At 38.2% G+C, this 18,252-nt stretch overlaps 1 protein-coding gene across 1 annotated transcript in view; it reads left to right on the forward strand.

The window, feature by feature from the left end:
• Nucleotides 1-18,252, forward strand: part of ADCY2 (adenylate cyclase 2) — a gene marked incomplete at both ends in the record, with an annotated part of 223,790 nt that overhangs the window by 125,985 nt on the left and 79,553 nt on the right. The window contains 3 exons of the mRNA XM_080339994.1: nt 15,277-15,425; nt 16,596-16,707; nt 17,754-17,881. Of these exons, the coding sequence (XP_080196120.1) occupies nt 15,277-15,425; nt 16,596-16,707; nt 17,754-17,881 (389 nt within the window). The remainder of the gene's footprint in view (nt 1-15,276; nt 15,426-16,595; nt 16,708-17,753; nt 17,882-18,252) is intronic.

The raw sequence follows: 18,252 nt of genomic DNA on the forward strand, positions 1-18,252 counted from the left end.
GCCTGTGTCAACATGGACTCAGGGTTGTTTACTGCTCAATGAAAGATGCTCTGCTGAGCAAATAAATTAACAAACGCCACTGCAAGGGTTTCTGTAACCCCACTGTACCCATCACTTTGTGGTAACTCTAACTGGTGCAGTGTTGCCATTCTGTCCCCCTTGCCACGAGTTCCCATCTGTCTTACGTCTGATACCTCTATGCAGAGCAGAACCTCTGCAGGAGAATATGCTCGTAAGTGTTCTTCATTCAGAAAAGGATGATTTTAGCCTTTCAACTGTAGAGGTGTGGTGTTAGGTTAATTGCTTTTTTTCAGAGGGACTAGACATGAGATAGAACTTATATTTGAATGTTATGTAGCATCCATTGTTCAATATACCGTATTATTGAAGTGAAAGGATTTTTTATATAAATACATATAAAAGTATTGTTGGAATGAATTACAGCAGAATAAGAAGATGGCATAGTAGGGTTTCTTTAATTTGTGTTTTGATTTAGTTTTAATTTCATGATGCAAGTCTCAGTGTTTAGAAGTTTGAAAAATACAAATTTAAGGCATTTTGTTGTATCTGTGCCCTTTGAACTTGTAAGTTGGTATACAAGACTTAATTTTGTAAATCACAAATAGAATGAAGTTAGACACTTGTTCAGACAGGTATCTCTAGTCATACCCTAAACGGACTTAAGTTACACACTCTCCTAAGTTCTATTGGGTGAATTCAAATGCCTGTTGATAAAGAACATAAGTGGGTATAAAAAGAAGCAGTAAAAGTTTTAGAGGACTAGGCTGTGTTGTGTAGCTTGCCTGCTCTGTCTTCTTGGAAGTCTCTTAAAATATTAAAAATCAATCATAAGAAAGCTACTTTCCTTTCACCATTGAATGTAAAGTATTAATTTAGTTGATTATAGACCAGCTTGTTGTTCTCAATCACAAAAAAAAAAGGAAAAAAGGAAGTAATAGAAATACATTCAGTTTAATCCATTTTTAATGTTTAATACTTTGTTATCGTGAAAGAAATTTGGTAATAGAGTAATTTTAAATAGCTACAAGAGCATCTGAAATTTTGCTTAGATGAACGGAGATACTGAAAAACGTAAAAAAAAAATATAAAATATATCTTTTCCCAAATTAAATCAGCATTGAAAAGAGAAACGTTTCTGTAAGTTTAACAATGATTAGAAAGAAGCAAGAAGTATTTTTTTAACTGTATAGAAATGAACTGATTTGTCTTTTTTGGAGTAAGTTAATATTCAGGAACTATGCCATGTGATTCCCTATAGTAAATATGGTAAATCTTTTTTTAATACTTCTGCCTTCATTGCAGAAGAAAGGAGTTTCCCACGTTGATGCTCATTACAGCATTTATCTCAAGGTGAAGCATGAGGAGGAGAGGTCAAGGAATAGATAGACCAAATAAAATAAGCAGTATTAAATCCTCGTATCTGTGTATTCAGCAGCGAGATCTAAAGAAACTCAAGAATGACACAGCTGAAACGCTGCTGCTGCCTCTTGTGTGTCGTCTCTTACCAAGAGTTGTGCTGATGCTGCAGGATACGAGGGAGGCAACTGTGATGGAAATTTTGGAAGAGCCCCAGTAGAGACCAGACTGCAGACTTAGAAACCCCGTTTCTGCTTTGGGCATATTCATGGAGGTAGAATTGAAAGATCAGTGTACATTTGGGTGAGGGTGAGGTATGGAAGAAGAGTCAAGATAGCTTTTGTAGAGGGAAAACTAAGAATTCTCTGAAGGTTTCAGTGATTCTGTGGGTGAGAATGATCCACTTGATATGGACTGCCTGGATCTATGGCAGGCAAGATCCATCACAAAAGGGTCTTGAAGAAAGTAGCAGTCATGGGACAAGACAAATGTCTTTACCTGATCAAATAATTTTAATTTGATTAGTTTTCCCCATTGAGAATTTACCATTGAGAATTTACCGTTGAGAAAATACATTGAGAAAATACCATCTTGAATACAATGCTGGATTTCTGTACCACTTTAATGGAAAAAGTACATCTGGAGAGTTGTCCTTTCAATGTGCCGATGTTAGATACTAGAAACATATGAAGAACAAAAATGTGAACCTATAGACGGGGGAGATTAGCTGACACCAGCAGAGGAAGCTGTTATCAACGTGTCACCTTCCCCTTAATGTTAAGAGAAAAACAAAGTTTGAAGAAGTTGTTCTGGGGAGACCTTATCACTGGCTACAACTACCTGAAAGGAGGTTGTAGCATGGAGGGTGTTGGTTTCTTCTCCCAAGTAGCAAGTGATAGGACAAGAGGAAATGGCCTCAAGTTGCACCAGGGGAGGTTTAGATTGGATATTAGGAAAAAATTCTTCATGGAAGGGGTTGTCAGGCATTGGAACAGGCTGCCCAGGGAAGCAGTGGATTCACCATCCGTGAAGGTGTTTAAAAGACATGTAGATGTGGTTCTTAGGGACATGGTTTAGTGCTAGAGTTAGGTTAGGTTATGGTTGGACTCGATGATCCTGAGGGTCTCTCCCAAACAAAATGATTCTGTGATTCTATGGGATATGTGAGGTGACTGGTCTGAGTGACTGTTACTTTCCTGAATGCAATGAACTTTGCCATGCTGGAAGAGCTGTGGGTTTTCCAAAGAAAGATGGGACGGTTGCACTGAAACAGCTGTCAGTATTTCAGCATACAGTCTCAGACTGATGCACCAGCTTCTTTGGAGACTACACAAGGAAAAGGATATGAGGGAATAGCAGAGGAACTGGTATCACACCACACAGATAAGATACAGACATTTATCTGCCAAGCATTAAATAAGAATTGCCTCGTGTATATGCAGTGTCCTTTGAACAGTAGCTGTTATAGGCTAAGGAATGAGCTTTTGCAACAAAAGTTTCTTTTGACTTGCCCAAATATGAAACAACCTTTTGCCCCCAAATAATTTATAGAATTTACTCATTACATGGCCAGCAGTTCATACAGGAGTAGGCGTAACTGCAAAGATTTAACCTTGCTGGATGACTGAGAGAGTTTATTCAAACTCTAAACCACGCTTGGTATGACGGAGCATGACTCATATGGGTCCTTGGGTGGAATAGCTGCCAGTCTCAAAATAAATTGAATTTTATTTACTGCACAGTTAACTTATTCTAAATAACTTAACTCTTCAACCAAGGAGAACTTGGAATTACTGATGAAACAGAGGAAATACCAAGACCTGAAAAGAAATCTCTCATTGAGCCCTTGCAGGGCAGACTTTCCTCCAGCCTTCTTCTGGAAAGCCCTTCTAGTTCAACAGCTTCCAGTGGCTTCCAGCATTGAAACGACCTCAGCAAGCTCCTCTGTGCCTCTAGGAAATCTTCCTGCCACTTTCATGCTTGGTTGACAGTCCGCTCCACAGAAGTCAGTTGCACTGCAGCAATGTCCCGCTTCTTCATGCTCTCTCCCTGCTTGCTCCATTCCATCTTCTGAAAGGTTCCTTCTGCTGCACCTCTCAGTTGTTTGGATGGATCTTTCTTGTTTAGATGGATCCACTTGGCTCAGAGCGCAGCATTTGGAGAATAAAATTTGGTTTTTCTTTCTTCCCTTCCAGTCACACTCTTTGGAAAACAAACAAACAAACACCTGAGTTTGTAAACTGCAAACAAGCAAGTTCTGCAATGACCCAAACTGAATATATAGGACACTTTTCTGTAGGAAGGCCCCGTTTCATCAGAGCACAACTGTGTACTTAGCATGCGTTCTCTGGATTCTTGGCAGGTTTTAGCATTTGCATGTTGCTAAGCTGTGCTGGATGTGGCAATGCAAGAGTTGCTGAATACAACTATGAGACTGTCGTGGGGACGACAACCATTTTAAGGTGTGCCCTTGAGGCTTTACCAAACCATGATTGAAAAGGAAATTGGCTCCCTTTGGCTTATTAATAACAATAGTGTGCTTTAACAATCCAAAATTACATTTTCTAGCATTTCGTATTACAAGTGGCTGAAAACATAGAGAATCCATTTTGCCATTTTCTTCAAAGTTATGTAGTGTATCTGGTGGGAACAGCAATACTAGTCTGGAAAAGAGGTACATATTCTGTAGTTTTTGCTAATATCATGCAGAAAGAGTTTTTAAGCAGTAAAAAAAAATTCACCACGGGGACTGGAGCAGGAGCCAAATATGAAAATAAGAATCCTGTTACACTAAACATGTAAATTTTAAGTTCTGCCTCCCTTTCCAGGAATTAGGGTTCCTGTATACTAAATAGTCAGCATTATGTGCCTGTATTGCTGATGTCTCAGTGATAAATAATAAATCACGATCTGTGAATTACATGGTAAAATTGTATAAGTTATTATATATACTCAGAAAAGAGTATGTCTTCAAAATTACTTTCTGGTTTCCCTTAATTTTATCTGCTTGAACAACAATATAACCTTCATTGTCAAGATGTTTTTCTGATGCATAAATGTGTTAATTCATGTTTAAAATGTGGAGTTTCAAAATTCATAAAATTAAATAAAGGCTTGGAGTATATTGACAATGCATGTTGGAAATCATCAAAAAGAATTTTAGATAAAGAAGTCACAAACCTTTTCTAAATTTCTCAAAAGCTTGGAAGTTATTTAAGTGCAGTAATCACAGAATAGATTTAGTTAATCCATGTAATATTTTCCGTTAGAAATAATGCTGCCAAAATCAATCAACTGCAGCGTTGTTGTTAGCTTTTGTAATATATTTAATTTATATTCACATGTACAAATGTGCTGGCATCCATGTGTAAACTAGGATTCCAAACCAATAGACATAAAATGTAGAATGGGTAAGAATTAGACCCATTTAAAACCCCTAACATGTGAGACTTTTAGATAGCTGTAAGTCTGGAACTGATACCACAAGAGGACAAACTGGGACCCAGCCTTCCCCGTGCGGAAGGACATTTGCCAAATGTCTTCTCAGGGTTGTACTCCCACGAGAGAGAAAGAGGGAGCACAGCAGCCCTTGTGCAGGAGCCCTGGGGATTAGGGAATTCACCCGGAGCGCTGCAGAGACAGAAAATCTACTACATGCTTCAGTGATTTTTAAATAGTTTCATTTTGGAGCAGATTAGCTTCACCTGAAAAGGCTGCTAGGGCTCTACCTCCAAAATAACCTCATGTTGACTGATAAGCATTTTTCCTTGGGGACAGGAGGAGAGAGCAGAGGTCTCTTCTGTCAGAGCACTGTTTTGAACATGGGTTGTTCATGGACCACATTGTCTAACCCCTGGATCTCCTGTTAAAACATGAAAACTTCTGGAGCTGACGCCCTGTTTCTGTGGCACTGGTATCTATAGCTTGGTACTGATCCTGTGTTAGAGGCTGCAGGTTGCAGGGGGCTGCGGTGATGAGCTGTGAAGGGGGTGTTGTGAATCGCCACATGCCAAAGCCGCCTCTGGCCTACCATGGGGTGCATGGAAACGACCATGGAAAAAAACTCTTTGTGTACAAAAACTTGCCCATTGAGCACCAAAATTTTATCAATCATAGGCCCACAGTGCCCCTGTCCAAACACAGTTCAGAAAGAAACAGGCAGCTGCTGGAGGCTGAAGATAAGTTGTTGTGTAGAGAAGTCTCTGCATCGAAAGAGGGCACCTACAACCCTGGGGGGCTGTGGCGCATGGACAACCCGTGCAGCCCATCAATGTCCCAGGCAGGAGCGGGGACACACCTGAGGGCACTGCAGCCTATCAATGTCCCAGGCAGGAGCAGGGACACACCTGAGGGCACTGCAGCCCATCAATGTCCCAGGCAGGAGCGGGGACACACCTGAGGGCACTGCAGCCCATCAATGTCCCAGGCAGGAGCGGGGACACACCTGAGGGCACTGCAGCCCATCAATGTCCCAGGCAAGAGCGGGGACACTGAGGAAGAGGGCAGCAGAAATCATTAGCCATGGGGAAGAAGAAGTGGTTAAGGACACAGTAGCAGAAAGAAACCATCACAGAAGCCACCTCAACTTCCTGTACTGCCTGTCACCTCATCACAGGAATTTTGATGGACTGAGTATAACACACAGAAAAAAATAAGGAAAATTGGGAATTGGGATCAGGAAATGCAGAGGATAGATGGTTTTGTGCTTTTTTTCTGAATATTTATTTTCTTCTTTTTTTTTTTTTTTTCTTTTCCAAAACTGCAATCAGCAATGAGAGGTTTAGTTTTGTTTGCAATAAATTATGTCAGTTAAAATTCCTTTACGATAGACTATTTTGGCCACAACAGAATCCCAGGCAAGTAAGATTGTGGCCCAGAGCTAAGCACCACCCTTTTCTGGGCATTTTCTACTTATATGGCCTTCCTTTTCAGCTCTAATTTTTCTCAGTCACATGTTTAGGATTCTGATTTTCTCTGCCTTAGTGCCTGTCCTCTTGGGACTGGCTTTCCCTAGGTGATAAGGCACTTGAAAGTCTGGTGTTGACCATCCCAGTTTTTCTGTGAATTAAGCTTGAGTACCTCTGGAACCTACTATAGAAAAAAATTCAGAACTTGTAAACACAGTAACATGGGAAATATTGCTTATGAGTTTTAGAAAATAAAACCAAGATAATTCTGAAAGCTTTAACCCTTGCAATGATTTCTGCTAAATTTTGTTTTGCCATTAGGCCTACTAATAAACGTTCATGAATAGTTTAGCATGTATCTGCTGTACAGTAAGTTAGTGGGTTTTTTCCCTGATCTAGTTCCTCAAAATAAAGAGAAATGGTTTTCAAAACACTGTTTTTCTTGTTCATTTTTCTGTGGGAGCAAAGTTTTTAGTTTAAAACTTTCTATATTTAGTAGCTAGTGAATATAATCATTAACAAGCAGTTGGGAGATTTCTACAAGATACATTTTCTGTGAATAAGCAAAAGAAACTTTCATTCCTGAGACAGATACATAATGCAAATCATTCTTGTTCCCTTTCGTTTATTATAGAACATTGTAAGGGAAAAAAGGTCTGCTTTATGAATGTGGTAACACTGCATACCTTCCAGACATCTGCCTGTACTTTGATTTCTGCGTTGGGTGAGTCAGCTTCCTCTGTCTCCAAGGCTAGGAAGTGAGCTGTTGAATGAATGGCGATGCTTACTGCTGCTCAGAAAAAAAGGCGTTAAAATATATAACTTGCGTCACTAAAATTTATCATTGCTGTTTCACAAGAAGTAGGACGGATTCTTACTGTACATTTACTGTTCATTGGTATTTGGATGAAATGAATTTATTGACTTAGCTTCTACTTGAATAAATTTCTCCCTCCATTTTAGCAGGCTGTTGTATGGGCCAAGCTGATGGTTATCTACCTCTATTCCTGACTAATCTAACAGAGACTGAGTTTTGATTCATTTTTGTTCCTGTCTGGCACTGCTTCTGACTGCTCTGCCTGACCCACTTTATGGTGTTTTTGAGCTTCTGACAGTTATAGCTGGGTGGCTGACCCTTGCTTTTGTGACTAATAGTTGATCACACAAATGTGTGGTATCTGTGTGGTAGCCGATAAAATATTGGAGAATTACAAGCGAAATACAGAAGGAAATCCATTCTTGTGTACTTAGCTGGTATTCTGTAAGCAGATGGCTAAAACATCAGTAGGCAAAGTCTGAAGTAAAACTAAGCAGTGTCACACTAACTAGATGAGCATGGAGGAGCTATGATGTCAGTGTGTTTCAAACATGATCCTCTCACTTAAGTATGATGCTGTGCCTTAGAAATGCTTTTGGCTTTGCTTTGCATTTGATTCTTTCAACCACAAAGTTTTACTCTAAACCAGGCAGCTGAATAGGAAAACTCTGTCTTTGTGGAAGGGGCTGCACAGATACCTTTCAAGTGGTGCTCTTGAATATCTTCCCTGACAAGTCCCATGGATGGGTTGGAAGAAGGAAAAGATGTGAAGAGAGAGCTGCGTGTGGATTTGTTCATTTCTAGTGAAAAAATAACATAAAACTCTTCTCATCAAAATGTGAAATGAGACGTACTGAAGCTAAAGGGTTTATTGTTTAAAAGAACTGTATTGAGCAAATGCCAGCATTGTAATACTTCACCATTATTAAAGGCTGATCTAGTAATAACCATGTTAATCTAATCAAATAGATTCTTTGAAAAATGCTGCTTGTGTTTATTCAGTGGCGATCTTGAGATATATAAAACTTGAAGCAAGAATTAACAGGATCAGACAGAAACAAACCTTAAAATTGTGTCAATTAATTAGGCAGCTCTGGCTGTGTATGTCATTATGTTCTGTTTTTACTCTATTGTTTTGCTATTTGATGACTAGTCTCTTGAGCAGCTGCAAGATAGGCACGCATTCTGAAGGTGTAGTGAACCTCATTTACAAAATTAGTCATAGACAGCCTGCATATGCAAGCTGTAATCTATGCATAAACATTAAGCATCCCCTAAGTTCCTTGAAGGAATTTGTCTTTGCCAAATACGTGGTGAGCCTGTGCATTTAAATGAGGTTTCAGAACCATGCACTGAAACCATTGCAGCAAAGCTGTGCTTATATTAATAGGTAGCATTGGTGTTATTTGGAGATGAAGGTGATCAGCTGGACATTAACTGTTCATATGCATAGTTATTCGGCAGCAAATGAGCTGGGTATGATGGTGGCTACAGCTACAGCTCCTGTGAAACAGCTGCCATGGCTGTGCCTGGTCATGGGCCCATGGTCTGACCCAGCCTCAGCCTCTCAGCCCTCCCTGGGCCCCACTCCCAGCTCCCTCATGGACATGTCACAGCACCATGGGCTAGGCTGGGCTGGTGACCTGGGCCCTTGGTGGCCACCCCAGGCCTGCCCCGCTCGCCTGGCCATGGGGATGGGCCCTGCCCTGCTGGCAGCCCCAGCTTGAGGGTCCCTTTCTCACTGGAGCAGCTCCCTGACACCTACAGCTTGTCTTTTGCAAAACATCTTAATGAGGGAGTTCGTGTCCCGTGGCTGGTGAAGCAGCAGGGACTGAGTGAATGGTGCTCTCATTCTACTTGTGTGGTTTGGTTTTCTGGTTTTGATATTGACTTCTGGCGTCACCAGCCTTGAAATTTCACCTACAGGATCATGAAGATAAAAAGCCTTATGGTGCTGTGCTTGGGGATTTGAAAAAGAAATATTTTCTGCAAGAAAAAAAAAGAGGCATAGGTGAATGTTGCTAGCAATGGAGAGCCCTTTAGGAGGCTGTTAATGAACAGGCAAGATGAGATAAGATCTCAGCTGTGGCTTAAAGCCTGTACTAGCCAGGAGTGAAAGCAAAAGCAGCAGTTAGATATGTAAAAAAATGACAAAAATTGTGATATGTAGGAGACTTCTAAATGTCAGAAAGAATCCTTATCTATTTTTTTTTTTGTCAAGGCTGATGGCAGCATTTTGGAAGTATTCCAGGAAAAATGCTTCCTAACAAAGGAAGGGCCTGCCTCCACATAGAAAGAGTATAAACAAAAGATGCTGCTTTGATGGTTTTGTATTTGAAAAGAAATAGAGTGATGTACTCAACAGCTTTGTAAGCAATCTAGTCATATAAAAATGTTTTCCAGTTTCTATCAGGGAATGGGTTTAGGTTAAATAATTTTCCAAAAGCAGTGGATTTCAGTATGGTGTTTGGTGCGATGTTGGTGGACATCCTGATTAAAATACTGACACCCATCAAAAGAGCACAGTCTGATGGATTTTGAGTCAGGTATCTGGAAATTGTCAGTGGAGATATTTGATAAAGTGGCATGTGTGTCATATTCTGCAAGAACCAGTTCTCATTCTTTATACTGTCTTGTGTTCTTTAGTAATGATCTAAGAGATACATGAAGATAATCACAGACAATCTTTTTTGCAGAAAAGCCAAATGATAGTCTGAGAGTAAATACAGAAACACAGAATGCTTAATAAACTATATTCATCAAGACAAGGTGCACCTTTGTAATAACTGTCTGGAAAGTTGTAATTGTGAAAGCAAATGGTAAGGGTCATAGCTAGAACATTGGAAGGCTGCAACTTTGAAAAATATTTCGGAGGAACCGCAGACAGGGAACTCCAGAGACATTTCAGCAGCGTATTGAGGTGAACAGGGCAGAAGGCTACGTGTGTCTTTACGTGCTGGAGCACAGTGTCAAGATCTGTGTCAAATGAATGTTGAAAAAATGATTGAGGGTTGTTGAGAGTTTAGAGAAGAGAGTGTAGAAAATACTTAGCAGCAGGAAATTTATGGAGCTAAGTCTGTTTACTTGATGGAAAAGAAAATTAAGCTATCTGATCAGTATTTAACTTTACAGGGAAGAGAGTGTGGGCATTAATCTTGAGCTGAGAAAGATATAATAGAACCAAGACTTCAAGTAAGAAATACAGAATACATTTTTAACAGTTTTTAACAGTTCATCTGATTAACCACTAGAACAAACAGCTTAGGAGTTGATGAATTCTCCATCTCTTGATGTCTCTGTAATCAAGACTGAATACCTTTCTTGGTGTGTATGAGTAAAATGCAAATTATTAGTCTCAGCAGAAGTAATCAGGTTGGTGGAGAATACTAACATAGGCTAAAATTAAGGGGATAATAGTACCTAATTGTTAAAAATCATCTCTCCTCCCAGTTAGGAGTCCAAGTTAGCTTTAAGAAAAAACAGTCTACAGCTGCTTATCCTCGTAGGTGTATTTAAGAGAATATACTTGAGATCTGGGTAAACAGTACCATAATTTGCAAAGCAAGCACCCTGTTGATCACCATCTCTGTCAGCCACATGGCTGAGTCATCCTTGCATGATCAGGAATCCTAAGACTTCTTTCTTGTAGGTTATTTCTTGATACATTTCAAGGGGAGCTAAAAATCCTATTTTATCCATGTTTATTTGTTAATTTCATTGTTAGGGTGGATGTGTGTATAGGCTAATGGCTTCTAGAGCTCTTACTGCTGACTTATTGACCTAATTTGTCAAACTTGCTAAATAGTTGATTAGATATATGCCACAGCAATCTGAAAACAAAACTAACCACAGAAAAGTAGAATTCAATATTCAGTGCCCTAAATGACATTTTAAGGGACAAAAATATCCCTATATAGGATTATAGAGACTAAAATGTCCATCTGTCACTTAATTGATCTACATATATGTAGTTATTCTGGAGGCTTCTTCCGTATCAGAAGCTCAACAAGGAAGATAGACATCTCTTCCAGTAAGACCAAAATCTGGACCTGCATTTCCCTCCATAGACAAAGTGAGAGAGGTAGGGGGGAAGAAGGAGAGAAAAAAAAGGAGACTTGCCCCCTATAGGAATTCAGTATCAGATTCTGTGAATTGCCTCAAAGGACAGCTTTTTTCCATTAAGAGTAAGGCACTGAACTAATTTTAATGTAGTGAGCCTTACCAGAATACTTTTGTTTCTCCATGATGACATTCTGTTGTCTATATTATTCAAGTGATCAGACTAGATAGAGGAATATTTGGCCTTTAGATCTATAAATTATTTGAATTACTTATGCTTTGGTAAAGAAAAGAGTTGATAGTCATGTAGTCTTGTACAAATGAGTGAATCACAATTGGTAGTTTACATAACAAAACAGGAATGAGCAGATAAATAAAGCATTATTGCCTCAGGCCCAGAAGACTTTGATTTGTGAAATATGCACTTAAGAAAATGTACTGTACCAAGCATTTCAAGGTATTTTGCTTGCTTACTGCATAACAACAGCATGACCTCCACTGTGCAAGATACTGCAAATGCAGTTGCCACCTTGCAAAAACTGGCGCAGTGCTATGATCTTTAACTGAGATATGCTAGCTTACCCTAGCTAAACAAACATCCAGAGTTTATCGAGCTTTAAGGGGAGTGATGAGTAACTGGATATGACTGCTAAAGTCATCTGTAGAATTCAGGAAAACTTCTGACAAGGAAATCAACGTGGATGTGAGAGTTTGAGAGAGCAGCAACTCGGGTAAGAGTTTGACAGACACCACTGAAAATCCTCAGAGAATCCAAGGAGGATGACTACTTGCTAGACCTATACTGGGATCCAGATGGACAAGTTCTGAGAAGAAATGAGTGCTTAAACTACAGTATTGAAAGACACTATAATATTATATTCAGTGTGGATTGTGTGCTCTGTCTTTTAGCCTCAGGAAATACAGGTCTCAGCTACAAGTAAGCAGAAAGTACAGCCCCAGAGGTGTGCCTGTGCATGAATCACACATACTGGCTGTAAGGTCATATTGGTGATACTCAATGAAAGACATTTCTCAGGTGATTTTCGTTATTTCCACAGCACAGCAGTTTCTCTTTTACCAGAAATGGGTACTGTTATTTTTAGTCTGAAGGCTTTTAAATGCTGCAACTTGACCTGCATTCAGAATTATTTTGGCTTCTTTTTTTTTTTTTAAGGACTGTTTTTGGAGAGTTGCTTCTCTGCCTACTACAAATAGACAAGTGTTTTGTCTCAAAGTCAATGCCTTGTATGTCAGTTCATCTAGGTTTTGATGTGTAGATTTGACGTCTTTTTGAGAGAATAGTACAGAATATATTCTCAAATAAAAAGCCACCATAAGCAGCAGTCTTGATTTACTTTGTTCTTGACACTTCCCCAGTCTGCAGAAATTTCAGTGCATATCATCAAGCACTACAATCTGATTAGTAATTGATTTTATTCCTTTCACTATGCTCTTTTTAGCCACCAGAGATGACAAAACATGAAGGAAGAGGTATTCTTAAATGCTTTGCATTTCTTAGGATCTTTAGCAGAAGTAAAGGGAACAATGTATTAGTCACCATCTTGTATTTAGCTGACATGACCAGCAGAGCCATGGTGTTGAGACTCTGTTTCTTTCACAGTTATCTTTCAGTGAAAGAAACTAAAATTAACAATCTGTGTGAAATATATGACTTGATGACAAATTATCACACAAGTGGCCACTTCAGGATTGAAAGGTGAGCACTTGCAGCCTGTGTGATGGAAAGGGTAGCTGAGGCATTTAAGTGGAGCTGGGCACAGGAGGACTTTTGTCAGTGTGTTTCACCCATTGGGGTTCTCTAAAGCCACCTCTGCTTGTAACCTTCTCTTCTGCATAGTGGAAATGGAGGAATGAAAACATTTGGAGGCAGGTTCTGGTGTGGTGAACAGTTTTACAAAGGGTGTTTAGGCAGAATGGAATAGTGGTCTAGCCTGGCGACAAAAAGCACCTACAAAATGAGGACATTCTCTTTTCCCTTTCTTCTTATGATTTTTTAGCTTGTAGTTGACTTCATGCTGCTTCCTATGAAAACTTTTTCTATTCCTTTTTCTGCAGCTTTCTTGAAAACTTTTGTTCCTTTTCTCTTTGACCTTTGCTCAGTCTCTCTGGGTTTCTGGGAGCACAGTGAGGTAAAATTGGAGCTAAGAGCACTCACCTCTTTGTTATCTGTTTAATGATAATTTTTTTTAAAAAGTTGACTGGTCTGTCCATCACAAAACAGCAACTTTCTGTTGGATAAAGAGCAACTTGCAAGAGTAAGCTTTCATTATAGGAAAAAAATCCATTGGTTTTGCAGGCATTCTTTATAAGTTAGCAAAATACCTCCACCAAGGGTGGGTGGACTACATTAGAAATGAAAATACATTGTCCTCTTGGATGTGTACTTGCTAAAATGCCTAAACATACTAAATTAATCTTATGTTTAAGAAGTGAAGTCACATTAACATTTTGGGGAAAAGTCAGTTGTATCTATTCAGTTACAATGTGTCAAATCTGAGATCCTAGCAGTAGGAAAACAGTACATCTTTTTTGTTCTTGCCTTCTTTAGTCAGTCTAGAGGCAGGTAGGCTTTGTCTTGAACATATATTTCACAACTTGTCTTACTGTTTATGTTGTATGCCTTTGTATGCAAAATAAGGAGCAGTCCATGCATATGTGAATCAAAATTATTTTTAGATCTCACCAAAGTGCAAAAAAAAAAGGAAAGAAAAAAGAAAGAATGAAAATTATTGGTTCAATATTACTTAGCAACAAAGCAAGATTCTGTCTTGATTCACTGAAATAGAGTTTTTTTACAAAGTATGCAGGATCAATTTCACAGGGCCTCACGCAAGTTAATGCTGTACTTACAGGTACACAAATGCTGTAAGAAATGGGAAGTCTTCATAATATATGACAGGGATAGGTAACTGAGGTAGCTGCAAGTATCAGAGAATCCATAGCGTGTTATTACAATGCTCTGCTCAAGGTCATTAGAGCTCAACAGGAATAATTATCCTAGGCAGAGCACTGGAGTAATAGTTACACTCCTGGTACCTTCACGAACAGAACAGCAAACTCTGCAAAGACACACATTGTGAAGCAAAGAAAATGCATCACTGTAGCACCTGCAGACCATGCACATTTGGAGGTTGTCATCTTTTCTGGCATAGCTGTTTCTATCTCTGACTCCATTGTGGGCTTTTACAGTTGTCTTTCCCCTCCTCTCTGGTTCAGGGTTCTGGGTTTTGTGCTCAGCCAGGATTATTGTGTCTGCTCTGTCTACAAGAAAATTCCTGTTCAGTTTTGAGGTGGAGCATGATCAAAGGAGGAAGGGTTTTTTTGCAGAGTTCTGGCTATTCCTTTGTCGATCCAGTTTTCCAGAGAACTAGGAACAAAATGAAAAGCTGTCATAGGTGAAATTGCAAAATTAAAATGTACTGATGTAAAAGAGCTTCACAAGGAGAAGACCATGATTATAATACGAACAAAAGATAAGGAAAAACATATAGGGTTTAAAAAAAATTCCATTTCCTTTTAGGCTAATATTTTCAAAACCTTTAGTTTGCCAAAAGCCATATTAAAGTAATGGGAGAGTACATATCAAAATAGTCTGCAGAAGTCCAACATTTTCAATATATTCTGTGTCTTGATTTTATGTTTTCATTTGCAGTCCCACAACAGCTAAAACTATCACTAACTGTTTAAACTACATTTGAAAATGATTCAACCTATTCTTGCCTGAATTAGACTGTATTTCCCTGAAATCCTCTGAACAATCCTTCCACTTCTTGCTTTATTTGCTAATCTGTATTTCCTGCATTGTACTCAGATATTGAATAGATTACTATATGTAACTTTTTCAGATGTTAAGTTTAGCTTAAGCTTTCTCTAATATACACAAAACCTTGAGGAAGTTAGATATTACTTGGTCATGTGCATATATCTTTGTCAGGTTCTTCAAGGAACACATTAATTTTGGAGGCCATACCAAGCAAATGCCTGAGTGCAAATCTTATTGAAATGTTCTAGGTAATAGACTGTAGCGTATGCCTTGCTTCCATGCTAATTTTTTTCTCCTTAAAGAAATTGTGGACATTTCATTTCAAATTTTAGGAGCGTCTTCTACTTTCTTTACTGCCTGCTCACATTGCCATGGAAATGAAAGCAGAGATCATTCAGAGGTTGCAAGGTCCCAAGGCAGGCCAGCTGGAAAACACCAACAACTTCCACAATCTCTATGTCAAAAGGCACACCAATGTCAGGTATTGTACTGTAATAAAATGTATCAACAACGTTCAGAAAAATTTTGAAAACAAAGTTTTAAGAGAACAATTAAAAAATAATTGGTTTTTTAACAACTTAATGTTTAGTATCCATTAATTTCATCAAATGCTAACGATTCAATGTTCTAGAAGAGCAACAGAAGTGATAGTTGTTTAGAAAAAGCCATGCATTAACAGACTTTCTTCATAATGTCTTAATTTTTCAGGTTCAAGTACCAAATCCTGTTTTCATGTATACTAGTCAAAATTGTAATTCATGACAGTTATATTATTCTGAATTTGTAATTTTCTAAACTGGAGCAAATTCTTGGGTTTTATGTAATGTAAGTAGAGGCAGCTGTATCATATATGTATTTACACAGTACCTGAGATAAAATGTTCTGCTGACAAATCTAATTATTTGTTAATTATAAATTTCTGGAAGTTTGAAAAATAATTCATTATTTATTTCAAATATTCTTTCATGTTTACGAGTTGCTTTGCCTGTTTTTCTGATTGGACAAGTTTATTTGAATGACATTCTTAGAAGTTATTATTTTAAAACAAGTATGGTAGGACTTTTGAGGAAGTTCATTTTCACTTGCAAACACAAATACTTATTCCTTTGCCTGATTCTATCAGTTGGTCAAGTTGTTGTGGTGAATAGAAACATAGTGTATGGCTTGAATATCTTAGCAACTGAACTTGAATTTAATAGTCTGAATGACAATTGAACAAATACTTCCATGCTGCATATCACTGACAGGTACATGCAGATAGAAAATACCTACAATGATAAAAGTTATTGAACAATTTCTGACAATAAACATGTTTATTGAAATAACTCCCATTATTGCCAATTTGTTAGTAGAAAAAATATTTATTTTTTTTAATACACTGTAACAAATATAGGTGTAGAATACCTATAAATACCTGTGAAGGTAATACCTATAAAGGTAAATATAGGTGTATATTAACTATAAAGGTAATGCTTACAAAGATAAATGTAGGTTTATTTATAAGTATAGCTATATTTATTGCCCTACATTTAGCAGTGGCTGTTTTGGGTATGGGCATACTTCTGTGAAGTCCAGAATACTTATTTTCAGGTTTTGCTGTTGACTGATAAATCTGAGTTCTGCAGAAAGCAACTGTTCATTCCTATTGTAGCATCTTGTACGCTGATATCGTGGGATTCACTCGCCTGGCCAGTGACTGCTCACCAGGGGAACTGGTGCACATGCTGAATGAGCTGTTCGGCAAGTTTGATCAGATTGCAAAGGTGGGTTTCTACTGGGCTGCTCCTGTGAATTTAAATAAGTAAGTCATCTTTAAAATACTATTTCTTCTTGAGGACTCTTCTACCTCCAGGCAGCATTTCTGAGGCTTTGGCAAGAAGATTAGACTTGAAATGTGTGAAGAAAAAAAATCTGGCTCTGGTCTGAGTGCAACAGTGTGTTTCTGCCAGTGTTAAAATCTGTGAAAAACAAGATAGCTCCTTGTAATAGGACCAATAGAGACAGTTTATGGAGCCCGATAAAGCTTAATGGTAGATGAACAGCTTTTAAAATAGATTTTTTTACAATAACAAGGATTAAGAAACTCAAGATAGAAAATTGATGCAGTCAGTTTTCTGATCTACGAAAAAGCATTTCAGAGACTGGAGGACAAGAGAGGCAATATTGATTGAAGCAATTTTAATTTCTGACCACAGTCTCTTGATTACTCAAGAAAAGACTCAAATACAGTCAGATTTAGATGTCATTTTTATAAAAATTACATCAAACTTCATGCTGTGTGCAAAGGTGAAATAGAAACACTAAAACAGATACAAATTTTCTGTGTTTTTTATTAGTTCAAAAACTATTGTTCAGTGTTGGTTAAAAACCACCAAACTTTAGATTGCCTTAGAGTACAAAAGACAGAAATAAGATTATGATTGCTTGTTTCATGTAATATTGCATAGTCCCTCTTCAAAGATGTGAATGTGGAATTTTGATTCCATATTTCAAACAAAAATACTTTATTTACATTGAGTACATGATACCTGGGCTCATTTCTTTAATCTAAGGTGTGAGCAACACTGCGGATGTTTTGCAGTGAACGTACTTCCTAGTTTTGCCCATTAAGGACCATAACAGATGGAGGAATCATCTGAACAAAACTCTCTGACAGCACTTCTTTTTTAGCAAGCAAAATCCTTCTCTGCTGAAATAACCTTAAGTAGAATGATTTTGCTAATGTCATTTAAGTCAGTCTTTGTAACATTAATCTTCTTTTATGTAATTTAAGTTGAAAGTGATGGTCTCACCTTGCTTTTTCTTCCAGGAAAACGAATGTATGAGAATTAAAATCCTAGGTGACTGCTATTACTGTGTTTCTGGACTACCTATTTCTCTTCAAAATCATGCCAAGAATTGTGTGAAAATGGGACTGGACATGTGTGAAGCCATTAAGTAAGTGCTGAACTTTTTGTTAAATATTCAACAATAAAAATTCTGCCTCTTTTCTGTCTGTAGCTGTGCTACTGGTTGAAACTTTCAGACCTGCAGTAGTTGGTGTGTTTCACTACAAGGTTGAGCATGGTAATCTTAATCTCAGACTCAGCAAATAAATGTTTTAAGATGTTGATTTTTGCCAGTCTATCTCATCACTACATCATAAAGATGATTAAGGACCTGGAACATTGCTCAACTGAGAAAAGGCTGAAAGACCTGGGACTGTTCAACCTGGATAAGAGAAAGCTGACAGGGAAAAATCTCATCAATGCATTTAAATACCTGAAGGGAGAGTGAAAAGAAAATTGAGCCAGTCTCTTTGGTGGTGC

This window comes from Nesoenas mayeri, assembly GCF_963082525.1.
Source record: "Nesoenas mayeri genome assembly, chromosome: 2".
Classification (NCBI taxonomy): Eukaryota; Metazoa; Chordata; class Aves; order Columbiformes; family Columbidae; genus Nesoenas; species Nesoenas mayeri.